Raw genomic sequence first — 16,095 nt, 5'->3', positions numbered from 1 at the left:
CAATGAGATCCCGCACCCCCCCCCCCATCCTTCTAAACTCCATCGAGTACTGACCCAGAGTCCTCAAACGCTCCTCAAGCCTTTCATTCCTGTGATCATTCTCGTGAAAACCTCCTCTGGATCCTTTCCAAAGTCGGCACATCCTTCTTTAGATAGAGGGCCCAAACTGCTCGCAATATTCCAAATGGGGTCTGACCAGAGCCTTATAAAGCCTCAGCAGCATATCCCTGCTCTTGCATTCTATTGTATCCCAAGTTGACAATGGACATCAGAGAAAGAGTTTGATATGATCAGTCATGTGATAGGCTGGTGCAGAATTAATGGACCGAATGACCACCTCCTGTGCTGTATTGTTTTAGGTTTCGATAATTTCTGGTTAAAATAAGGTTTCTGCTCTGCGACAAATATGATAGAGAATGTGAGGATGACTGGTGATATCAGGTTCAGATGCTCTGTCTCAATCAAACAACCTGTCGACAACAGTTCGCTTGGAGAATAGACACTTGGTCAGGGCATCAAAAACAAAGGGAACCCTTCGAGCTGGAATGCTACCAAGATTCATAAGAAATAGGAACAGGAGTAGGCCATCCAGCCCCTCGAGCCTGCCCCGCCATTCAATAAGATCATGGCTGATCTGTCGTGGCTCAGTTCCACATTCCCGCCCTCTCCCCATAACCCTTAATCCCCTTGCCTATCAAAAACCGATCAACCCACGTCTTAAAAATATTGAGCAAGGCAGCCTCCACCACTTCAACGGGCAGAGAATTCCAGAGATTCACCACCCTTTGAGTGAAGAAGTTCCTCCTCAACTCCGTTCTAAACCGCCCCCCCCTTTATCTTGAGGCTGTGCCCTCTAGTCCTACTGTCCTTTCTGAGCAGGAAGAGCCTCTCCACCTCTACCCTATCCATCCCATTCAACATCTTATACGTCTCAATGAGATCTCCCCTCATTCTTCTAAATTCTAACGAGTACAAGCCTAGTTTATTCAGCCTCTCCTCATAGTTCAACCCCCTCAACTCCGGAATCAGCCGAGTAAACCTCCTCTGCACTCCCTCCAAGGCCAAAATATCCTTGCGTAAGTGTGGCGACCAAAACTGCACACAGTACTCCAGCTGCGGCCTCACCAGTGCCCTATACAGCTGCAGCACTCCCTATTTTTATATTCAATCCCCCTCGCTATGAAGGCCAGCATCCCATTTGCCTTCCTGACCACCTGCTGCACCTGCAAGCTGGGTTTTTGTGACTCATGCCCAAGGACCCCGAGGTCCCTCTGCACCGTCGCATGCTGCAGTTTTTCACCAAGTAAGTAATAGTCCTTCCTACCATTATTCCTACCAAAGTGGACAACCTCACATTTGCCAACATTAGATTCCATTTGTCAGTTCCTGGCCCATTCGCCCAGCCTATCTAGATCCTTCTGCAGACTCTCCACACCCTCCGCACAATTTGCTGTTCCACCAATCTTGGTGTCATCAGCAAATTTCGACACCATACACTCGGTTCCCTCCTCCAGATCATCTATATAAATGGTGAATAGCTGAGGCCCCAGCACCGACCCCTGGGGTACTCCACTAGTCACCAACCGCCAATCCGAATAGCACCCATTGACCACCACTCTCTGCCTCCTATTTGACAGCCAATCCTCTATCCACGCTAACACCCTACCCCCAACTCCATGCCCCCTGACCTTCTGTAATAACCTCTTGTGAGGCACCTTGTCAAACGCCTTCTGAAAATCAAGAAACACCACATCCACCGGCTCTCCTCTATTCACCGCCCTAGACACATCCTCATAGAACTCCAATAAATTCGTCAGACACGACTTCCCCTTAACGACATCGTGCTGCGTCTGCTCTACCAAACAATTCTCCTCAAGATGCCTTGCTATTTTCTCCTTGATGACGGATTCTAACATTTTTACCTACAACAGACGTTAAACTAACCGGCCTATAATTCCCCGCCTTTTGCGTGCCACCCTTCTTAAACAACGGCGTAACATTAGCCGTTTTCCAATCTTCCGGCACTTCCCCGGAATCCAGCGAGGTTTGGAAAATAATCACCAAGGCATCCACTGTCACCTCCGCCATTTCCTTCAGAACCCTTGGATGCATTCCATCCGGTCCTGGGGACTTGTCCACAATCAGTCCCTCCAGTCTGTCGAGCACCGCCTCTCTAGTAACAATAATGTCATTCAGGCCCTCCAGTCCTACCATCTTTCCATCGCTAACACCTGGCAAATTATTCACGTCCTCCTCCGTGAAGACCGAAACAAAAAAGTTATTCAGGGCCTCAGCCATTTCCCCATCCCCTACCACTAAGTCCCCCCTCTTATCCTCTATGTGTCCAACGTTCACCCTAGCCAGCCTCTTCCTTTTTATATATTTATAAAAACTCTTGCTATCCTTTTTTATATTAAGCGCTACCCCAGCTTCATAGTTTCTCCTACCCTTCTTTATCAACTTCTTTGTCATTCTTTGTTGACATTTAAACCTCTCCCAATCTTCTTCTTGCCCACTACTCTTAGCTACTCTAAACGCATCCGCTTTTAATTTAACACTTTCCTTCACCTCCTTCGTTATCCACGGCTCATTATCTCTCCTCCTACGATCCTTTTTAACCATCGGAATAAATTTCTGCTGAGCACCAAGAAAGATCTCCTTAAAGATCCTCCACTGTTCCTCAGCAGACCTACCTTCCAACGCACTCCCCCAATCAACATTCGCCAATTCCTCTCTCATCCTACCATACTCCCCTCTGTTCAAACAAAGGACACATGTCCGGGAACTCACTTTCTCCTCCTCCATCTGCATCAGAAACTCCACCATACAATGATCACTCTTCCCAAGAGGATCCTTCACCACAAGGTCCCTAATTCTACCCGCCTCATTACATAACACCAGATCCAAGATAGCTCACTCCCTCGTCGGCTCCAACACACATTGTTCGAGGAAACTATCCCGGCAGCATTCCAAGAACTCCTCCTCAAGCCCACCGCGTCCCACATGGGTCAACCAATCAATATGTAGATTGAAATCCCCCATAATTATCACCATCCCATTCCTGCACGCTGCATTTATTTGCGTGTTAACAGCCCGCCCCACCTCCAGATCATTATTCGGGGGCCTATAAACGACACCCACCAGCATCTTCCTCCCTTTGCTGTTCCTAATCTCCACCCACAACGATTCCATGTTCTGCTCTTTGGTTCCTATATCATCCCTTACTACCACCCTGATGCTATCCTTAATCAGCAGAGCTACGCCCCCCCCTTTTTCTTCCTGCCTATCCTTCCTAAACACTTGATACCCCTGGACATTCAGCTCCCAGTCCCTGTCACCTTGCAGCCACGTCTCTGTAATGGCCACCAGATCATATCCATTTGTGCTGATCTGCGCCACCAGCTCATCCACTTTATTCCGAATGCTTCGTGCATTTAGATAAAGTGCCTTCATCCCAGCCTTCACCTATTTGCCAGAACGCCACCAACCATACGCACGCCCCCTATGAGAGAGGATAATGTTGAGAATCGTGACCCGGTTCACTGTTTCCTCCATCTTGTATAAAAGAGCAAAGTGTACTTTTTTGTGGATCTCTGAGATCAACTGTAGAATAAGGCCACAACCAATATCATCCTCACGAACTCGTGAGGGGAGGCAATGGCCTAGTGATGTTATCACTAGACTATTAATCCAGAAATCCAGCTAACATTCTGGGGACCTGGTTCGAATCCCAACATGGCAGCTGATGGAATTTGAATTCAATAAAATATCTGGCATTAAGTGACGGCCATGAACCATTGCCAACTGTTGGAAAAATCCATCTGGTTCCCTTTAGGGAAGGAAATCTGCCGTCCTTACTCGGTCTGGCCTACATGTGACTCCAGAGCCACAGAAATGTGATTGACTCTCAACTGCCCTCGGACAACTAGGGATGGGCAATAAATACTGGCCCAGCCCAGTGATGCCCATGATCCATTAATGAATAAAAAGGAGGTTGGTTAGCTCAGTTGCTGGATGGCTTGTTCGTGAGGCTGTGACACTGGCTCAGTGGTTAGCACTGCTGCCTCACAGGCTCAGGGACCCTGGTTTAATTCCCGGCTTGGGTCACTGGCTGTGTGGAATTTGCATGTTCTCCTCCGGGTGCTCTGGTTTCCTCCCGCACTCCAAAGTTGTGTGGGCTAGGTGCGCTGGCCGTGTTAAATTGTCCCTTAGTGTCCCAGGATGCATAGGTTTGAGGGGATGTGTGGGGTGAATATGTGGGGTTGTGGGATAGAGCCTGGGTGGGATTGTTGTGGGTGCAGACTCAAGGAACAGAATGGCCTCCTTCTGCACCACAGGGATTCGATGACGCCAACAGCGCGGGTTCATTTCCCGTATCAGCTGAGGGTATTCACGAAGGCTCCACATTCTTAGCCATGCCCCTCGCCTGAGGTATGGTAACCCTCAGCTTAAATCACCACCAGTTAACTCTCTCCCTCGAAAGAGAGTAATCAATGGCCTCTGGGTCTATGGCAACTTTCATTTATTTCACATATATTTCCTGACAGGAACTGGGTGTCTGTGCCAGGGAAGTGGAAGGACAGTTGCTTGGAAGCGATGAGTGTACCTGGGGCCCGTCGCACTGGTGTTCAGATCGGGAAACTGCCGTCAGGTGTCAGGTAAGCAGAACGTCAACCCTCTGTGTAATGATGGCAATGGGTAAAGGTACATAAACACATCATGGATGACATCGTAACTTGATTTGAAAGTTATATTAATTAGCATCTGAATTTCCACTGCATTATTTTGACTCCACAAATTGATTGTATCCAGATCGACTCTCCCTTCATACTGTGATCCTGACTAATTCCTGACTTTGAACTAAAATATCTTTCATATTGACTCTTCACATAGTTATCACAGGAATGTGTATCCAGTCCACACTCACTTGCTAAATCCTTTGACAGTATTGATAGGTTTTCTTCCATACGATGTTGGTAAACAGAGTTTCAGCTGATTTGCAGCACAGTGGTTAGCACCACTGCCTCGCAGTGCCAGGGACCCGGGTTCAATTCCCAGCCTCAGGTCACTGTGGTGTCTGCATGTTCTCCCTGTGTCTGTGGGTTTCCTCCAGGTGCTCCATTTCCTCCCACACTCCAAAGATGTGAAGGTTAGGGGGGATTGGCCGTGCCAAATTGCCCCTTACTGTTCAAAGGTATGGAGGTTAGGTGGATTGGCTATGCTAAATTACCCTTAGTGTCCAAAGATGTGCAGGTTAGGGGGATTGGCTGTGCCAAATTGCTCCTTGGTGCCTCAAGGTGCGTTGTTTAGGGGGGTATTAGCCTGGGGTTATAGCGATAGGGCTGGGAGGGGTGAGGGCCTGGATGAGTGTCTACATGGGTTTCCTCCCACAGTCCAAAGATTTGTAGGTTAGGTGGATTGGTCATGTTAAATCGCCCCTTAGTGTTCCAAGATGTGTTGGCTGGGTTGATTGACTATGCTAAATTGTTCATTAGTGTCAGGGGGATTAATGGTAAATGTGTGTGGTTATGGAGATAGGGCCTGGGTGGGATTGTTGTTGATGCCAGTTCAATGGGCTGAATGGAAGATACTCTGTCAGAGTCGGTGCAGATTCGATGGGTTGAATGGCCTCCTTCTGCACTGGGGATTCTATGATCCTGCTGAGTGGAGCTATGATGCTGTTAGTCAGGAGGTTCAGTTAGTTAGAGGCGATTTTTATTTCGCAATCTGCAGCTTTCACTTACCCTGCAGCTTTCACTTACCCTGCTATCTGCTTATCTCCACTCTACAACCAAATCTAACCTGCAAGAGGCACACCAGCCTGAACTCGAGCAAGAACAGCGGGTTTGCAGTGAATAGCTGCTTAGACCACTGGCCTTTCTCTACGATGTACTTACTCTACGTGGTACAAAAGGCCAGAGTGCGGAATCACGAGGGTTAAATGAGATGAAATTGGAAATCAGGAAGTAAACAGAAGTTGGGGGGGGCAGGGGGGTAAGCACCAAGAGTGAAAAGGGAAGTGGAATATGAAATCAGGAAGCTGCGATTTGGTGGTGACAAGCTGTAGAATTCAGAGTTAGTTCTGCAGAGATTCACAAACAGTGGTGTCCTTTTGAAATCGGTTCTGTATTTTCAATGTGGTGAGCTCTCACTTTGGTGTTCTGTCCGTTCTCTCTTCCAGGCTGTCAATTACTGTGAGAAGAACGGTTGGATCTAAAACAGTGCTGCAAGTTATTGAAGAAAATTCTCTGACGCAGTATTGCTTCAGTTTAAACAAAAAAAAACATTGCCACAGTATCTTTGCTTCGACATGTAACTCAGCATCAAGACAAATTGTTTTGTCCTATTGCCCTTGCACGCTTTAAATTCCCTGAGCTTACAATGCGAGATTAATTGTATTAGCACACAACCCTTACACTGTGTAATGTGTAGCAAATCCCTTTCCCTCCGTACTTATCTGTTCTTCTGGATGGTGTCTTAAGGTTAAGATCACTGAGCTTTTACACTGATAAGAACATAAGAAATAGGAGCAAAAGTAGGCCATCTAGCCCTTCGAGCCTGCCCCGCCATTCAATAAGATCATGGCTGATCTGAAGTGGATCAGTTCCACTTTCCCGCTTTCTCCCCATAACCCTTAATTCCCCTGTCCATCAGAAATCTATCTACCCGTGACTTAAGTATATTCAGCAAGGTAGCCTCCACCACTTCAATGGGCAGAGAATGTCAGACATTCACCACCCTTTGAGTGAAGAAGTTCCTCCTCAACTCTGATTAAACTGCCCCCCCCCTCCCTTATTTTGAGGCTGTGCCTTTTTTTTTAAATCAGATCTATTCTATGAATTAATCGTTTAAGGTTCCAATTTCAGAAAAATTTCAGGAATAAAGCCTTACTTGCAGCTCACGCCCCAAAAACAGAAAATGCTGGAAAATCTCAGCAGGTCTGACAGCATCTGTGGAAAGAGAATAGTATCATAGAATCCCTACAGTGCAGGATGTGGCCATTCAGCCCATCAAGCCTGTGCCGATTCTCTAACAGAGCATCCCACCCAGACCCTATCCCTCTAATCCCACATATTCTCCCCACTAATCCCCCTAATTTTTATTCATTCACGGGACATGGGCATCGCTGGCTGGGTTAGCATTTATTGCCCATTCTGGAGGGCATTTGAGAGTCAACCACATTGCTGTGGCTCTGGAGTCACATGTAGGCCAGGACGGGTAAGGACAGCAGATTTCCTTCCCTAAAGGACATTAGTGAACCAGATGGGTTTTTTTGACAATTGACAATGGTTTCATCAATCAGTTTTTAATTCCAGATTTTTTACTGAATTCAAATTCTACCATCTGCTGTGGCAGGATTCGAACGCAGGTACCCAGAGCATTACACCCTGGGTCTCTAGATTACTAGTTGAGTGATTACACCACCATGTCCCCATACACACCTTTGGAGGCTAAGGGGCAATTTAGGTTGCGGGGATTGACCATACTATGCATCTTTGGAGTGTGGGAGGAAACCCACCCAGACACGGGGGTGGGTGGGGGGGGGTGCGGGGAACATACAGACTTCATGCAGACAGTTACTCAATGCTAGAGAATAGAGCCAATGTTTCCAGGCATTTCGAGTTACTTACAGCACAGAGGAATCACTGGATGGATGCGATTGAAGTAAGTCTCTATGGCTAATGATTACAATATAAGATGGAAATTGCTGAGTATATTCCAGTTTTTGTAACCTGGGAAACATTTTCTTTATGGGTGTGTTGTTCCAGACACAATGCTGTCCTCAACAATCACTAAGTGAGCAAAACAGTACAGTCTGTTCGTTGTTGTATCTGTGGAGTCTGAGAGTGAAAACGTTCAGTTTAAAACATGGTCCCCCCTCCATAACCATCAGTTTGAAAGTAAATTCTCGCTGGTGAGTGAAAGATATAGCTGAAATGTGGTCAGTTATTGTTTCAGTTTCAATCTTTCTCTATATAATGAGCTGTCAATTACTTTAGCCGAGTTGCATCCAGACCTGGTCAGGGCAACATCACAATTGGGACTAACACCAGTTTGCTGATTCAAGAGAACATTCACTTTTTAAAGAAAAAGAGGGACTGTGACAGAATTTTAACCGTTGATGTAGACCTGAATTAACTTGCTGATATTTACCATTAATTATCCTTTCCTCACCCTCTGTAGCTGATGTATGGCACAGTGATGGATTGAGACAGTTAAGCTTGTAGGCTGAAGTGCTTCAAAACCATGATGTTTTTGGTCAATAAACTTTTACTAACAGACTGATTTGGGAATTGTCGTTCATTGCCATGTCATCAGTTCTTCTACTTAACACCTCACTCAATTAGCCACTTAGCACAGGGGAGGCAAGATAACTGAACACAGACAATCTCCTGCTGTTCAGCCAGTTACTAACCCATCCAGGACAGGGCAGACACTGCCTCACCGTTACCTCATGGGGGTTACAGGTCCTGCTGCCACATTGAAACAGCACCCAGACCACCATTTACTCGTGTCGGCCAGGAAATCCACCGCGCACAGCACCCCGCCTCCCCCACCATCACCACCCCAGTTTCCTGACAACAAACACAGTTTTATCATTTTAAAATCTCAATTTTATTGACCCTAACCAAGACCAAGCTGAACATAACAGGGGAGGGGGGGGGGGTAACACCCGAAGTGAAATGTATCATTTTCCAAAGAATGTTCCAAACTCTAAATCAAATTGAATCCCCCCTCCACAACGTTCGAACATTCTGGAAAGGGCAGACTATTCCAAAAGGCCTCCTTTTGTAAGGCTGTGTTACTTTTGTTCCATACGTTATGATACACGTGCGGTGGAGGGAATATATGGAAGCTGGCTTTCTGCTCCCACCTCTGCAGCACCTGATGTGACTGCCGGCAGAATGTAAAAATACCATCTACGCTCGAACAGAGAGGAAAGCAAGGTAACGGAAATATTTGTAATGTCCTGTGGGATTAATTCAGCTACTTGCTGAATGCACAGACGGAGGTGAGAAGTACAGGGAAGTGTTTAAAATTAGCTAGTGATATTCCTGGCAGAATGAATGAGAGGTTCTCTATTCCTTTCACCGAGACCCATCCCGTGAAAATATTCATAGCAACAGTCTCAGAGTTACCTTTACATATCAGTAATGGCGATGGCGCAGGTTTGGACCTGTCACTGAGGTGGGTACGCAGGCCGCATGCAAAGTAACAGCCGTGTGATCCACGCTTTTCAGTCTGCGTGTTGTTTAACATCGCTGGGTTCTGCCTGCTCCATCCAGTGTTAAGTCCTCTCCCTTAGTGGGTAAAGTTCCAATCACTCACAGTCTTTCCCCTGACACAGTTCATGCTCCTCTCTGACTGGGCAGACTCTCATCACTGTCCTCACGTCTCTTCCAGATCTGGTGGTAAAACAACAGAGTTTTGTCACTAAATAACATGCAAGGCTGACAACAGCCAGCTCCAAGGTGAATTTCAGCAGTAGCACACTTGCGCACACACAAAATAAACACAGCGTTTATTGGTTCCCCAACAGTGACACGGATAAGGAATGTAAATCGGCATTGACGCTGGCAGGACTAGATGTTGCCACTGACGGTGAGCTGCCTCTGGGACAGGAAGGCTGTAGCATCCCACCCACTGTAACCTCCAAAGTTACCATCGGTCATCTGTTCCAGTTTACTGTCAATCTGACCCTCACTTTCCACCTGAATCTGCCTTTACATGGCTTCATCTCACATCTCCTCATCTTGCAAAATCCTTGTGTCAATATTAACAGTAAGAATGTGATCCACAGTATGCACCATAGTTACTCGCTGCAACAGGATTGTACACAAAATGCCTGCATCTCTTGCAGTAACAGGGAAGCGGAACGCATCCAACGCTGGGAATACTGACCTGAATGTAAGCTTCAGAAAGTGTAATCATTTGGGGTAAGATGTCAGATACTTGGAGATCCTGCAGCTCGTACCACTTCCCTGTACCCTGAAAGGAGTATGTTCAAACAGGTTAATGTTTCATATTGTGAGGTACACACAACTGTGTCTCCCCTCTCCGTCTCCCCACACCCCCACCCCCACCCCAGTACTTCCTGGATCAGTGACACCCAACCTTTTCAGTAAAACGGCACACCTCAATGAGGCTAACAATACCACGCCACAGTCACATTTTATTTCCAGCTGAATCAATTTGTTAGTAAATGCCCCACGATGTAGTGGTGAACCGATTGTGGCCAATCACATACAAGGGCGTGGGGCCACCTGGCGTCCATGGAGATGTAATGTTGGCGCCTATTACGTTTTGTGACATTTCCGCCCAGGTACTGAGTTTCAGGGCCATTCAGAAAGAAAGATTTGGAAAGACGGTGCCACAACTAGCAACAAACCTCAATTTATATTTATTCATATATATCTTTTAAATTGCCTGTCTTAAATTAAGAATAACTGAATTAAACCAGGCCCCGGGCAGGGAGAAAGAGGAAATATTACAAACCATGATTCACAAATTCAGTCATATTGCTTTGGGAAGGGAAACAAAATCTAGAAATTGTCCTGAACGAGGGTGGCCTAGTGGTTAGCACTGCTGCCCCACAGCAGCAGGGACCCGGGTTCAATTCCTGGCTTGTGGGTCACCATCTGTGCGGAGTTTACATATTTTCCTCGTGTCAGTGTGGGTTTCCTCCGGGTGCTCCATTTGCCTCCCACACTCCAAAGAGGTGCGGGTTAAGGGGATTGGCCATGCTAAATTGTCCCTTAGTGTCAGAGGAACTAGCTAGGATAAATGTATGGAGTTATGGGGATAGGGCCTGGGTGGGATTGTGGTCAGTGCAGACTCTATGGGCCAAATGGCCTCCTTCCACACTGTAAGGATTCTATGAATCCTGTTCACAAGGCTTTTTTTCCCCTCTTATCCACTTGGAGCCCAGCGTGCCAGATGAGCTGCGAGACATCCTTGCACTCAGCAAGTGGCGCTGCAGTCAGAGCTCCCCCCCTCAAACGTGAATCATTATTGAGGGGTTTTATAATAAAGGATGTTTTATATGGGATTTCAACCAAGGAAATGCATTTGGGCAAATACATGAAACAATGGTGGGTGGTTTATTTTAATCTCCTCTGGGCCCCATCAGCTCAAGGGCAAAAATAAAATTGCCCGGCTGCTGGAAATGAGAAACCTCCCACCTGAAAATAATCAACTCTGCTCCTCTCTGCACAGATGCTGCCAGACCCGCTCAGTGCTTCCTGCATGCTGTGCTTTTGTTTCATCAACCCATTATTTCTCGGACAAGCCTGAGTTACCCCCTCCCCGGGGGGCATAAGTCCTCGGAGAGCCTCAATGTTTAAGTACTCACATGATGCAGCACGTGGACCCGATAGGCTCCCTCACCCGGCTTCCCATCATGCACCACGTTGCCAATCAGGTCGTAGGTGGTGTGTTTGTGGATGGCCTGAACCTCCTCCGACAGATACTCTCTTAGGTCAACATTGCTGAAACAGTTCAATAAGGTAGTCAGTTTTATTGCAAAATAGTTGCTACGCCCCCAACCCTGCAGAAACTGACACTGTAACTTTTCCACCTTTAATCACACAGGATTAACAGCACAGAAACAGGCCATTCGGCCCAGCCAGTCTATCCCAGTGCCTATGTTTCACTTAAGCTTCCTCCCATCTTTTTTCATCTAAATCTCACAATGAAACCCTCAATTCCCTTCTCCCTCATTCACTTGTCACTTCAACCACTCCCGGTGGTAGCTAGTTCCACATTCGCCTCTGGGAGAAGAAGGGTTTTGGTGTCTTAGTGCACAGATTACAAAAGCTAATGGGTGTCACAGTGGTTAGCACGGCTGCCTCAAAACGCCAGGGATCCAGGTTCGATTCCCGGCTTGGGTCACTGTCTGTGCAGGGTCTGCGCGTTCTCCCCCACGTCTGTGTGGGTTTCCTTCGGGTGCTCCAGTTTCCTCCCACACTCCAAAGATGTGCAGGTTAGGTGGATTGGCGTGCTAAATTGCCCCTTAGTGTCAGGGGGACTAGTCAGATGAATGTGTGGGGTTTGGGGATAGGCCTGGGTGGATTGTGATGGGCCAAATGGCCTCTTTCCGCACTGTCAGGATTCGATGAACTCACACCGAACACAAGCACGGAACATATTGAAGCTGATTCCCGGGGATTTAACAGAGCTGGAAAGTTCCACCGCACGATTTCCCTTCAGATACAACCTTCTGCCAAAAGATGAGCAGGAGTAGGTAACTCAGTAACCCTGGGCTGGGGAGAGTGCAGATCCTCCCAGTCAACAAGGGTTGTCAAAGTTTCTCATCTTGCACTTACCAGGGCAAATGCAAGAATGCTAAGTTTCAAACCCGTACCATTTTATCCGACAGGATTGCTGTGATCATTCGAAATTTGGTTTTCCCGCATTTGTCCTGATGAGTACAAGATGGAAACCTTCAGCAGCACCTCTCTTTACAATAATAACCACATTTCAGTATTTGTTCCTATGACTGGAACATCACGGCCAAAAGTTATAGGAGCAGAATTAGGTCACTCGGCCCATTGAGTCTGCTCCGCCATGGCTGATACGTTTCTCAACCCCATTCTCCCACCTTTTACCCGTAACCTTTGATCCCTTTACCAATCAAGAATCTATCTCTGTCTTAAAAACACTCAATGACCCGACCTCCACAGCCTTCTGTGGAAATGAATTCCACAGTCTGAAGAAATTCCTCCTGATTCCACAAATGAGGGGTTTGTTGTATGAGGAGAGATTGAACAGTTTAGGCCTGTACCCTCTGGAATTTAGAAGAATGATGGGAGATCAAATTGAGGTTTACAAGATGATAAAAGGTTTGGATAAAGTAGACGTGGAGCAGATGCTTCCTTTTGTGGGGCACTCTGGGACGAGAGGTTATAGTCTCAGGATAAGGGGCAGCAAATTTAACACAGAGTTGAGGAGAAACTACTCCCAAAGGGTTGTGAATCTGGAATTCGCTCCCCAAAATGCAGTGGATGCTGGAAGTGAGTAAATTTAAGGAGGAGTTAGACAGATTTTTAATTGGTAATGGGTTGAAGGGTTATGGGGAGAAGGCAGGAAAATGGGGATGAGGAGCATATCAGACATGGCGGAGCAGACTCAATGGGCAGAGTGGCTTAATTCTGCTCCTATATCTTATGAACTCGTCTCGGTTCTAAAGAGACGACTCTTTACGCTGAGGCCGTGCTCTCAAACGTAGTCTCTCTGACTAATGGAAATATCTTCCCTACATCCACTCTATCCAGGCCTTTCACTATTCTGTAAGTTTCAATCAGACACCTCCCTCCCCCCGCAACATCCTTCGAAACTCCATTGAGTACAGACCCAGAGAGTGGAAAGCGAGTGAGATCTTGGCTCCTCAACAGAGAAGTGGGCAATCAGTCATCACCTCAAGTAAAAACGTGGTCATGCACCACTGACAGAAACGTAACCGGAAACAGTCAGCCCCTTTCATAAGAACTAGGAGCAGGAGTCAGCCATCTGGCCCTCGAGCCTGCTCTGCCATTCACTAAGATCGTGGCTGATCTCTTTGTGGATTCAGCTCCACTTACCCGCCCGCTCACCATAGCCCTTAATTCCTTTATTGTTCAAAAATTTATCTATCCTTGCTTTAAAAACATTCAATGAGGTAACCTCAATTGCTACACTGGGCAGGGAATTCCACAGATTCACAACCCTTTGGGTGAAGAAGTTCCTCCTCAACTCAGTCCTAAATCTGCTCCCCCTTATTTTGAGGCCATGCCCCCTAGTTCTAGTTTCACCCACCAGTGGAAACAACGTCCCTGCTTCTATCTTATCTATTCCCTTCATAATCTTATACGTTTCTACAAGATCTCCCCTCAGTCTTCTAAATTCCAATGAGTATAGCCCCAGTCTATTCCATCTCTCCTCATAAGCCAACCCTCTCAAATCCAGAATCAACCTAGTGAATCTCCTCTGCACCCCCTCCAGTGCCAATATATCCTTTCTCAAGTAAGGAGACCAAAACTGTACACAGTAGTCCAGGTGTTGCCTCACCAGCACCTTATACAGCTGTGACATAATCTTGCTGTTTTTAAATCCATCCCTCTAGCAATGAAGGACAAAATTCCATTTGCCTTCTTAATTCCCTGATGCATCTACAAACCAACTCCCTGAGATTCCTGCACAAGGACACCCAGGACCTTCTGCCAACAGCATGCTGCAATTTTTTACCATTTAAATAATAGTCCATTTTGCTGTCAGTCCGACCAAACTGGATGACCCCACATTTTGGAAGAGAAAATGGTAAAAAGGCCTACGTGATTGGGAAGTTGACGATGGTAGGGTTCTTCTCGATGAAGAAGTTATTCTTGGTGAACCTCTTGATGTAGAAGATGAGATATGGGGGCAGCTTTGTCAGCTGGAACCGTTTCAAGAAGTTCTCCTTGTAGGTTTTATATTCCTGTTGGAAATACAGACAGACACGAGGACAGTCAGAGAAGAGAGTTTGCATCTATATAGCGCCTTTCATCAACTCCAGACATCCTGAAGGTGCTTCAATGTCAACAGGGCCCTTCTGAAATTGAGTCACTGTTGGTGAACAGAAGCCTGGCCGCACGGTGGTTGTGTCACTGGGCTAGTTATCCAGGGCTTTAAAGTTAAAGTTTATTTTAATGTCACAAGTCGGCTTACATTAACTTCACTGCAATGTTACTGTGAAAATCCCCCAGCCGCCACACTCCGGTGCCTGTTCGGGTACACTGAGGGAGAATTTAGCACCTAATCAGCACGTCTTTCGGACTGTGGGAGGAAACCCACACAGACGCGGGGAGAACATGCAGCCTCCATACAGACAGTGACCCGAGTCAGGAACGGAGACTGCAGACAACGAGAGTTAAAATCCCATCATTAGCTTACAAAAACTGGTCATCAGTAAAGAATCCAGGATGCTATCGGATCAGGGAAAATAGAGGTGGGCAATAAATGTCACAGAGAATTAATTCATAGAAACTAGGAGCAGGAGGCGGCCATTCGGCCCTTTGAGCCTACTCTGCCATTCATCACGATCACAGCTGATCATCAAATTCAATATCCTGAGCCTCATCCCCCGACCTTTCCCTCCCATATCCCTCGATCCCTTTAGCCCTAAGAACTCTTTCTAATTTCTTCTTGAAATCTCACAACATTTTGGCCTCAACTACTTTCTGTGGGAGTGAATTCCACACATTCACCACCCTCTGAGTGAAGAAATTTCTCCTCACCTCAGTCCTAAAAGGTTTACCCCTTATCCTCAAACTATCACCCCCTAGTTCTGGGCTCCCCCCACCATCAGGAACATTCTGAATCTACCCTGTCTAACCCTGTTAGAATTTTATAAGTTTCTATGAGATCCCCTTCTCACTCTTCTAAACTCCGAAAAGAACAAAGAACAAAATCAGCCCGGGAAACAGGCCCTTCGGCCCAACGAGCCCGCGCTGCCATCTCAACACCACCAGTCCACCTCTCTACCCATGACCCCTATCTAATGTTTTATGGCCATCCAGATTGAGGGAAACTGATTTAGGGACAATTTATTCCTGCCAATCAGCCTAACAGCACATCTTTGGGGTGTGGGAGGAAACCGGAGCACCCGGAGAAAACCCACGTAAGCACGGGGAGAATGCGCAAACTCCCACAGACACTGGCCCAAATCCATGTGTCTGCACAGCAATCAGCGATAGTCACTGAGCTGTCGTCTTGCCCAATATCTTGTCCAGTTTAGGCACACACTAACGACATGAAGCACTAGGCCAATCTCGAACAACCAAGAGCAGCCCCAGTACGACCCATCGCCTGTATGCCCCTCGTTGGACACGAGGTGGACCGACTTAAAACCTGTGAATGAAAGAGAAACAAAAACATTATCATACCATACCCATTTACATTACCAGGGACGCCCCAATGCTAATGACCCTTATTTAAAAGGTTCTCCTATATCCACCCATCTCCAACTCAGTCATGTGCCTGTCTAAGTTACTCTTAAAGGACTCTAGCGTGTTTGCCTCCACCACCTTACTTGGCAGAGCATTCCATACCCCCACTACCCTCTGTGTGAAAAACCTCCCT

The 16,095-nt window shown here is 46.8% G+C and overlaps 2 protein-coding genes across 5 annotated transcripts in view; one reads left to right on the top strand and one right to left on the bottom strand.

The window, feature by feature from the left end:
• The window catches only part of LOC145361292 (prosaposin-like), a 44,216-nt gene extending 36,676 nt beyond the window's left edge, over positions 1 to 7,540 (top strand). For all 4 annotated transcript variants that reach the window (XM_080216940.1, XM_080216938.1, XM_080216939.1 and 1 more), the window contains 2 exons: positions 4,548 to 4,658; positions 6,182 to 7,540. In XM_080216940.1, the coding sequence (XP_080073066.1) occupies positions 4,548 to 4,658; positions 6,182 to 6,217 (147 nt within the window). In that variant the 3' untranslated portion in view covers positions 6,218 to 7,540. The remainder of the gene's footprint in view (positions 1 to 4,547; positions 4,659 to 6,181) is intronic.
• Positions 7,541 to 8,592: 1,052 nt separating this feature from the next.
• Positions 8,593 to 16,095, bottom strand: part of usp39 (ubiquitin specific peptidase 39) — a 28,678-nt gene continuing 21,175 nt past the window's right edge. The window contains exons 10-13 of the mRNA XM_080216936.1: positions 14,310 to 14,452; positions 11,354 to 11,489; positions 9,904 to 9,990; positions 8,593 to 9,407 (exon numbers count right to left, since the gene is read on the bottom strand). Coding sequence (XP_080073062.1) covers positions 9,351 to 9,407; positions 9,904 to 9,990; positions 11,354 to 11,489; positions 14,310 to 14,452 — 423 coding nt within the window. The 3' untranslated portion in view covers positions 8,593 to 9,350. The remainder of the gene's footprint in view (positions 9,408 to 9,903; positions 9,991 to 11,353; positions 11,490 to 14,309; positions 14,453 to 16,095) is intronic.

The sequence above is a fragment of the Carcharhinus amblyrhynchos genome, chromosome 34 (genome assembly GCF_965287045.1).
Source record: "Carcharhinus amblyrhynchos chromosome 34, sCarAmb.v2.hapA, whole genome shotgun sequence".
In the NCBI taxonomy this organism is placed as follows: Eukaryota; Metazoa; Chordata; class Chondrichthyes; order Carcharhiniformes; family Carcharhinidae; genus Carcharhinus; species Carcharhinus amblyrhynchos.
This window is presented reverse-complemented; position numbering and strand designations above follow the sequence as displayed.